At 48.1% G+C, this 9,243-nt stretch overlaps 1 protein-coding gene across 1 annotated transcript; it reads right to left on the bottom strand.

The window, feature by feature from the left end:
• Positions 1-866: 866 nt before the first annotated feature.
• LOC123088663 (uncharacterized) lies at positions 867-7,354 on the bottom strand. The gene is made up of 18 exons (XM_044510895.1): positions 5,616-7,354; positions 5,013-5,084; positions 4,691-4,895; positions 4,495-4,606; positions 4,180-4,260; positions 4,016-4,091; positions 3,871-3,930; positions 3,733-3,785; positions 3,487-3,653; positions 3,153-3,360; positions 2,979-3,036; positions 2,810-2,866; positions 2,450-2,695; positions 2,264-2,328; positions 2,112-2,180; positions 1,931-2,024; positions 1,631-1,771; positions 867-1,542 (listed from the first exon to the last, which is right to left on the bottom strand). The coding sequence occupies exons 1-18, from the start codon at positions 7,236-7,238 to the stop codon at positions 1,456-1,458; spliced, it is 3,474 nt and encodes a 1,157-aa protein (XP_044366830.1). The 5' UTR covers positions 7,239-7,354; the 3' UTR covers positions 867-1,455.
• Positions 7,355-9,243: the final 1,889 nt, after the last annotated feature.

Raw genomic sequence — 9,243 nt, 5'->3', positions numbered from 1 at the left:
TGAAGGTCTGTCGGTGGTCGTTGTCCTGATAGTTCTCGTCGTTGCCGATGTATACTGGATCGGCACCGCCGCAACAGCAACACTACACCCACCTGCACCGCCGCGTAGATCTACGCCTAGGTATACCGCATCAGCGCCGCCATAACTTTTCTCAAGGGCGCCACCGTCCGTGACTCCGACGCCAACGCCGACCACCACGCCAAATCGGGATCCGCCGCCACCAAGCCTAGGGTTTGGGAGAGAGGTCACAGAGGAAAGGGAAAGGGGGAGAGAGTGAAGACGGCGTCGCGCGAAAAGGGAAAGGGGGAGAGAGTGAAGACGGCGTCGCGCGAAAAGGGAAAGGGGGAGAGAGTGAAGACGACGTCGCGCAGGCAGTCTCTTTAACCAAACGGCGGGTCCGACATGGCAAGTGGAGGGAGAATACCATGCCACCTGTCATGTTTTCTAGCGAAACCGGAATTCAGACAAAACTTGACCGGTTTTGAAACTTGAGGGACGAAAAGTAGAGCAAAAAAGTTGAAGGACGATGTCTGTACTTTTTGGGAACTTGAGTGCCCACTAAGGTCATTAAGTGGGATGGGCTGAGGCAGTCCCTTATGCCCACCCCCACCTAAGATAATTCCTAATCAACAAGTCATGATGTTCTCTCAAAACAATCCCAAACAATTAACAATTTAAAATACGAATCTTACAACATAAATTTCATACCACGTTTTTTGCTACCTAATAAGGTAAACTGTTGGTTGAAGTCATGCATTCTCAAAAACCAAAATATGGCATGCATTCATTTTGAAATTGTTTCTATAGGATGTGAAGCAAAGCAAAACACACATGTAATGCACACAAAGCAAGCTAAAGCCATCACATGAGTCAGAAGGTAAAATTCTCAAGGTGATAATCCATCAGGTAAGGTACAACCAACCAACAAACCAATTTATCCAAACCCCCAAATCTCTCCTCATTTCTCATCAAAATTCGACAACCAGACCAACTCTTTCTTACAAACGCGCCACCCCACCAATGAACGGATCAAAATTTCAACCACCCCCAACCCAACAGACAACATCACACCTATCGCCACAAAATTCCATTCCGCAGTTCCTGAGACGGCCAGGCATGTACATCGAAAACAACAGCGCTTGCTCCTCGACATGGCGGCTCAGCTGAACGCCCTACTAAAAGTACAAAACGGAAAATAAAATCCGGAAGAGAACAACCGCTTCCCCTGTTCCAGCTTCTCCATATCTATCTTCACCACAGGATCAAACATTTCCGGTTGTTTCTGCTATCTTTCTTGTATGCTCCCCCTCTTTTAGATTTGAAGTAATTATATCATCATCTTTTTCGCCATGCTTCATCATCTTATTATGTACAGTTACCAGCAGAGCCTCAAATGACAAACATGTCCGATGAGCATATCTCCATTTTAAGCAAAGGGCGGCTTCGGCATCCATGCTAAGATTCAGGCAATGGAACGGCCTTGTACAGGTTCAAGGTTCCATGGAATACGGTGAGGTGTCCCCCGTTAAGATAAGCTTCCATCTGCACAACCAGTCGTTTCGATTAGATTTACTCCCTCCATCATCTCAACAAAACAAAATAGCAGACTGCAAAACAAACAGCAACAAACCTGATCCTGAGGGATTTTAGAGAAGCCAAACTTCTTCATCCAGATGGCTTCGGCTTCATGGGCAGCTGGAAGCATGAAGTGCTTCACCTTCAGCGAAACTAGCAGCCTTTCGATGCATGAGAACAACACTTGGAAGTAGCCCTGTTTTTATTAGCACAAAAAAATCATTAGAAAGTAAAAAAAGATATGGAATCAATAAAACATACCTAGATGTGAATAGAACACACAGGTTAACTCTTTAGAACTGCATTTTTTTGACTGCATGGATGATATAATGCTAAGCAGCAACCGTGAACTCACCAGTCCTTGAAGATCCATGCTTGTAGCAACCAGTGGCAGTTCGGCCACGTCACCTCCCATGACACGCAAGAGTGCTGCCGACACGACAGTAGAACTGCGATAGGCAAGCAGAATTCAGTAACACTGCATGCAAAAGTATGGCCAATTTTTTGTTTCAAATCAAATGATAAAGAATTCTTACCCTACAGTTAAGACCGCACAGTACATTCCACTGTAATCTTGGCCTGGCATTCCTTCTTTAGGTCTCCTCCTGGAAGAAAAGAGAAATCCCATTTAGCACGGTTCTACTCTAGGTGTTGAACAAAATATTGGGAAACGGTTATCTTCTCTTACCCGTGGACCATCTCAGGAATTAGATCCCTACCGGTATGGGCTTCGATGATTGGATCAAAAGATTGCTGCAAGGAGAAAACAACCAGGCAAGTGAACCAGTTAGCATACAACATTGATAAAACAGTGGTAAAGAGGCAAAACAAAATGCAGCATACAATACAAGATTTAAAAAAATGCAGCGCATACATGAATAACTGGGACAGCAGAAGAAAGCAATGAGTTGCCAGCTTCAGTGGCACTTCTACCAGCAACCAATTGCCATCTGATCTCTGTATTGACATCCATAATCAAACCTTTTGACTCGTGTTTCTTTCTTATGATATCAAGATCTGACTCCGACAAAGGCTGAGCTCCTTCAGAAATCATCTTGTCCAAAGAGGAGCGTATCTCAGAGCAACTATCACAACAGAACCACTCCCCTTCTGGTAATTCCTGCAGAGCATAAACAAGCTAACTGTGTTATCTTCCACCAAAGATGTTCGTTTCATGTGAATATATCATGCACATAGAAACTTAAATGTGGAGATGGAGTTTTTAAGTGCTAACCTTCAGGTCGACCTGCCATTCACTCCTCAAACATCCTACATGGTATTCTTTCTCGCACTGAACAGCACAGAAAAAAGATGGAAGAAAAATGTGTCTTAATATCAGGATCATAAGTTGAATTTAAGCAGTAACGATCAAGATGCAATTTCTAGAAATGCAGAAGGCGTACTTGATCGCAGAGTATCACAGTGCGCTCATCAAATACTGAATTGTTAAAATCCTTTTTCCTGCACCAAGAAGATTTGCCAGAAAGATTATTACAAGAATACAAAGTAGTCAGAAAATAAGGAAAGAAAGAAAGTGACAGCACAGCTAGCAACATTTTAGGACAAATAGTACTCACTTGCACAAGGCGCATCCTCCAAGGTCATCACAGATTGGGACGATTCTAATAGCCCTCTTCAAAATCTGCTCAATAGAATCGACTCCGGCCTGCCTCCCAGCAGCCTTGGCATTCTTATTTGCTGCTAAAGCCTTTTCTTTCTGAACGAGGATGGTGCAGTTATCACAAAACCACTCCCCCAAGGGAACTCCAGGCAGCCCAACGCAAGCTACAGATTGTAAGTAAGCAGATCCATATTAGATTGGTTGAGATGATCATTTACGAGAGAATAACTGAAAAATACCACTCTTGGCGCATTATTGACCGTTAGTTTTAGGAAGATGGAAGGCTCTACCTGGGTGAAATGACCTTGGACACATTTTGCAAGGGAAAATATCCCCTCCTAGACCACATTCTCTGCACAGATCATCGGTTTCACGTTCCGACAATTGCATGTCTTTTGATATACTCATCGACAGCTCATGCAGGGATACCCCATTTGACGTATAGATGTTGTCATACCTGATAGCAACGTGATAAATAAGAGCAAGCAGACAAGTGCAGGTTGGTATAAGCTAAAAAGAGGATGCAGCCGACTTACGGTTTGCGTCTTGATCCCTCACCCGCATGAGCTTCGAACGCTGAGGGGCTGACCTGGATATTCCTCATAAAAGGTCAATCCACAGGGACAAAAATGGATACACAGTAAAAAATAGCTTTGACGAGAAGGGGGACGCACCACTTTGTTGCAATGGTTACAGTAGATTCTTTGATCCTTGATGTATCCATCGATTATTTTCTACACAGTGCAAGTGCAAATTATCAACAAAAAAACACAGGGAGTGGTTAAAGAAAATAAGGAAATAATAGATCTTGCTCCAAACCTTCCCATCAACAAAGTAGGTTACTTCAGTACCGTCAAGCAAAACCTTGAATACCAGTTTGTGTAGCCCCGTATCCCTGAAAATTTGTCAAGCAGGGACCAATGAGTTAAGTGCTCAATAGTGAGAAACTAAAAGGGATAACTAACAGAACTAGAAGTACCGACTTTGTTGTTACTTTTCCAGTACTCGCGCCTTTGCTTGCCGACATCCTCTTCAACAAAGATTCCTTGGAACTTGGAGTCAGACTATGGCACCCCAAAACAGAACATGGAAATCAACAGTGTTGTCAGATAGCGGTACGGACAACTTAATTTTCTGATAACAACAGCAGGGCGTAAAGTAATAGCTCCTGAACAAATTATGCAGCCATTACAGTTTATTTCCTTATGATAGAACAGTGTAAATAATAGCTCTTGGTCTCTAGTTAATTAGACATAAGAGCACATCTAGCACATCATTATGCTTATTAAATTGCACACCTGGAACTGCTCTTGCTGCATGCCAACGGGGAAGTAGGATCTTGAGGTTGGTTTGACTCTGGGCAACAGTGATCGCACAGAAACTGTTCTTCAGTTTGTGAAGGTAGCTGACCTGCAACATCAGGAGACATAAGCAAAGGCAACAAAGGAAACTACTACAACTCCCTGATGAATTACATAAGCATGAAAGTCTCACCGTTGCAGTTCAGACAATTCGTGCGGGTCCTTGTAAGCATGGGATCAATGCAGGACTGGATTGTTTTATCTAGAGAATCCAAAGGAGAACTTTCACAGGCACGCAGCACATCCCGCAAGCTATTACCATTTGCTAAGTAGATGTACTCTGCAGGGTGTTTTTTGCTGCTTCCAGCATGTAGTTCGAAGAAATATGTAGTAATAGCCTGTAAAATTCAGAAGGAGAACAACATTATGTAAACATTTTTGTGTCCTGCAACGGCTTACAGATACAGTAGTTAGCACTAACCTATTTTTCCTTTTTGAAGGGAAGGAATACTAACCTTGGAGCCATCACACTTAGCACAAAAGCAACGTATATTGCAACCTGCAATCACACCTTTCAGCACAGGCTTCTGCAACTTGCAAACAACATTCATATTAATTGCACTGCATTAAAATTCCATGCTCTAAAAAAGAAGGGTAATATTTATATATTACACGAGGCATCTTGAGCAGCAAGATATGGGGTTCATTGCTACTCATCATAATATAACATGGCATAGCTACAAGTGTTGCATTGAAAACTGAGGCAAATAAGATGAGACTGTTGGTCTCCAACAAGTTATCACACATTTGATTGTAACTAGTACCTGGAAGTTCTCAAATAACAGAAAGTATCATCAAAGCTACTGGCATTCTGTCACAGATGGATTCACTATTGTCAAGGTCTAGCAAATGACTTAACACGGCAAAAGCAAACACATGTATGTATTGACTGAACAGAAAAACTTCCTGAATACTGATTACTCGGCTAACCTATAATATATCATGAAGCTTGAATAAAATACCGGTGCGGTGATAGGCTCGTGCAATCCCCAAATGGAGTAAAGTGGTGCTGACAGACAAGAAACTGCTGATAAAACTTATGACTGATTGTCTCATACCTTGCTATTAGGGATGATGTACATAACCGGCATTCCCTCGAGCAGTCCTGTGCTGAGCAAATCTCTGGTGTTGCCTGGGTGCTTTGAGAGGCAGGCAACTTTCTTGGACATCTTCATCTCCATCTTGGTCACCGATGGAGGGGTCTCTGGTGTGCTCTCAACGGGCTCTTCAGGCACAACCGGAATGCTGGCAGGAGGCGCCTCAACCTTTGGCTTGAGCAGTGACCTTGTGAACCTCCTCCCTGGTGTTGCAGACAAATCAAGCGAGGCATCTCCTATAATTTCACTAGCTGCGGTCTCTCTGTCCAGTCCAAGCAGCGACCGTGTGAAGCGTCTTTTAGGCTTGATGATCTTGGCAGTGGAATCTGGTGTGGCGGCATCCTCAGCGTCCACGGCAGTGGAAGCAGGTATGGTGGCATCCTCGGCGGCCACAGGAGGATCAGCCAACGCATTGTCCAGCACACTGGGTTCATTTGATCCAGCAGTGGACTCGAGCAAAGCCGAAGGTGCATCCAATTCCATGCTAGCGCCCTCTTCAGCGTCCGGCATTGCATGCGCAGCAGCAGCGCTGGGCTCGACTCCTGTGGCCTGTGTAGCCGCCTCGCCGGCAGATTCAGACTCTGTTACAGGAGCAGGGAGTCCATCCATTTGGTGCTGAGGGGGGACGGCAGCATTGGACCCATCCCGTTCCTCTTCCTTCTTCTTCTCCATTGGCGCCCGGAATGAGCAGGGGCCCATGAGGTCTGCGTCGCCTTGAGCATTGAGCTGCGCCTCAGCGTCCACCATGACGACGTCGTCAGAGTGGCTGGCCTTTGGTGACGCCTCGGCGGCAGCATCTTGGTTGGCCACCGCATGCGCCTTGGCAGCCAAGGACGGCGCCTCGGGAGCGTTGTGGTTGACCTCGGGCAGCATCTCGGCAGCCAAGGGCGGCACCTCGGGAGCGTTGTGGCTGACCTTGGGCAGCATCTCGGCAGCCAAGGGCGGCGCCTCGGTAGCGTTGTGGCTGACCTCGGGCAGCACCTCAGCAGCCAAGGGCGGCATCTCGGCAGCGTCGTGGCTGACTTCGGGCAGCACCTCGGCAGCGTTGTGGCTGACCTCGGGCAGCATCTCGGCAGCGTCGTGGCTGACCTTGGGCAGCAGCTCTGCATCCAGGGGAGCATCTTGGGTGGCTGCCTCGCGCGGCGCCGGGAGAGCATCTTGGCTGGCTACGAGGGGGTCCAAGGGTAACCCATCGGCGGCGTGGTGAGTGGCAGCGAAAAGCGGCAGCACCTCCGCATCTTCGGGCGGCAGGAGGGCAGCATCGAGGGGGGCGGCGTGGTGGGGGGCGGGCTTGGGCGCCTCGGCGTCGAGGGGCGGGGTGGGCGGGGAGACCAGATCCGGGGGCGGGGTGGGCGGGGGGTCGGATCTGGCGGCGGCCTTCCGGCGCTTGGCCGGCGAGGAGGGGAGGGAGGGGCAGGCGAGAAGGGAGCGGCCGGAGCGGGTGCGGCCGGGGGACGCCGTGATCTCCGACAACGACTGCAGCGCGAAGGCCAGCTCCCGCTTCATGGCCCGCGGCGCCGCCGGGGACGACGCGCCCCCGCCGCCTCCTCCGCCGTCGCCGCCGCCCGTGGAGGCGGCGGTCATGGGGGGCCGACCGGCGGCGGGATCGGGCGGCCGGGGACGGATGGATCCGCTAGGGTTTGGATGGATCGGGGTGGAGTCGGAGACGGAGCGAGGAAGGAGAGGAGCGCCCGTCTCGTTTGTTTATTCTTTTTCCTTCCTCTGCTCCGTCCAAAAGACCAAAATACCCCTCCCCTCGCCTCCTTCCTTCATGCCCAAGGCCTCCCATCTTTATCCTAATCTTCCATTTAATGCCATGCAATTTTCTAGTGTTTCCTGCCACAAATTGCTTTTCAAAAGGATATATATGACCTAATTTTTGTGCTATGTTATATGGTTGGTATGGCATTGTGTTTTTTCGGTCTGTATCTATATCTGGCCGAGAACACGGCCAGAGGGAGAAAACGCGTGTGCGGTCCTTTTCGGCATCCGGGGGGAGCGTGGCTCGTAAATGCGCCAGCTCAGAGGTGTCGTCGCTGCTGTCATGCCTATCTTGCTTCTGTCTCCACGCGGTCCGTGTCGTGTCATCCAGCTCAGTAGAACTTTGTCCCTGCGCGGTATGTGACGTCTCGGGTTCGACTTCTGGATCTTTTTATTTTCATGTTTTGCATTTTTGTATTCTGAAAAAAAAATACAGAGCTGAATGAACGGACACTCGAACCGGAGACCTCTCTCGAAATATCGAGAAGGGGACTAGGTTGCTACCAACACACTAGAACCAACTCCTGTAAAAATACTTAAGACCCTACCTACTTTACTCGGTCCGGGGCCGATCGGCGGCTGGATCGGGCAGTCGGGGAGTATTTTTGCTCGGTATGGGCCCCGGGCGCCCGATCCAGCCACCGATCGGGCGTTTGAATTCAAAATTTTCAAAAGAAGGTATTTTTGCTCGGTATGGGGATTTACCAGGGGTGTCGAAATACTCGGTAACCACGGGAAAATCTTGAAATTTTGTTAGGTGAAAAGAACCTTGGGGGGTGGTGTTTCTTCGTCTTGGCGAAAAGGAAAGACCAATGGGTTGGTCTAGGGTCTCTTTGGTCAAGAACACAATCATGGTGAAAACGTGTTTGTGGTTTTTTATCTTTTCATTTGGGTAATATTGATGTCTTGCAAATGCAACAAGCTCAGAGAGATCGACGATGCAATGTATCCCTTGTTTCTTTCTTTTTCAATGGTTCTAGAGTAGGCATGTCAGACGAAACCAACTAAGGCGACAATAGATGCGGGGTTTGGACTCTTTGTATACAGCCAAACACACAGTCGTGGTGAAAACGTGTGTGTGGTCTCTTATGGTTTCGGCATTGGTGGGGCTCGGGGGTCATAAATGCGGCCAGCTCAAAAATATCGTTGGTATCGTGTTTATGGTGTTTCTTTCTTTTGCATTGGTTCGAGGAAATGTAACTTTGAGAGGTCCACCTAAGACTGTAAAAGAAAGACCATTGATGTCCAAACGAAATGATGTCTGTAGACCCCGAGGAGAACCGAGTGAACCGGTACGTTGCCCCGAGGTCACTTGGCGGTGGCATATCGGGTAATTATGTCCAACTCGGCCTCCTATAATTTTGGAAGCGCGGTCCGACCTGCTTCTCATTTTTGCAATGCGAGGATAGTCTGCTCCGCGAAGCTCTTATATTTGTTTACAGAGGAAGAGGAAGTATTGTTTTGTTTACGGGGCTCGGGGAGTTGACATGAGGGGGGAGCGTAGTTTTATATGGATGGGGTGGAGGGAGGGAGGGGCAATATGGGGAGAGTGGGGTGATGTTTGTGTTGCAGCCTTGCAGGAGGGGGTTCAAAATAGGCAACAAAGGTGCACGTCACCACGCTCGTATAACTTCCTCCCTTCCACTACTAACGGTCTCTCGCTTCGCTTCCCGCGCGCGCACATGCCATGCATGCACACACGTACAGCACGTACGTAGGCCACTCCACATACGTGTTGCATTGCATGCATGAGCGAGTGAGTGAGGATTTAGTGCAAGATTTGGCCGCACGCCACATGCATGCTGCTCGATTCGAACGGTGCCAAATC

Source organism: Triticum aestivum, chromosome 4A (assembly GCF_018294505.1).
Source record: "Triticum aestivum cultivar Chinese Spring chromosome 4A, IWGSC CS RefSeq v2.1, whole genome shotgun sequence".
Taxonomy (NCBI): Eukaryota; Viridiplantae; Streptophyta; class Magnoliopsida; order Poales; family Poaceae; genus Triticum; species Triticum aestivum.
This window is presented reverse-complemented; position numbering and strand designations above follow the sequence as displayed.

Bases quoted from the DNA above. Each gene is read 5' to 3' on its own strand.
- LOC123088663 (XM_044510895.1), bottom strand. From the start codon at position 7,238: ATGACCGCCGCCTCCACGGGCGGCGGCGACGGCGGAGGAGGCGGCGGG. The intron at 4,607-4,690 runs GTGAGACTTTCA...CTGATGTTGCAG, and splicing joins GAATTGTCTGAACTGCAACG to GTCAGCTACCTTCACAAACT. The intron at 4,261-4,494 runs GTGTGCAATTTA...GGGGTGCCATAG, and splicing joins TGCAGCAAGAGCAGTTCCAG to TCTGACTCCAAGTTCCAAGG.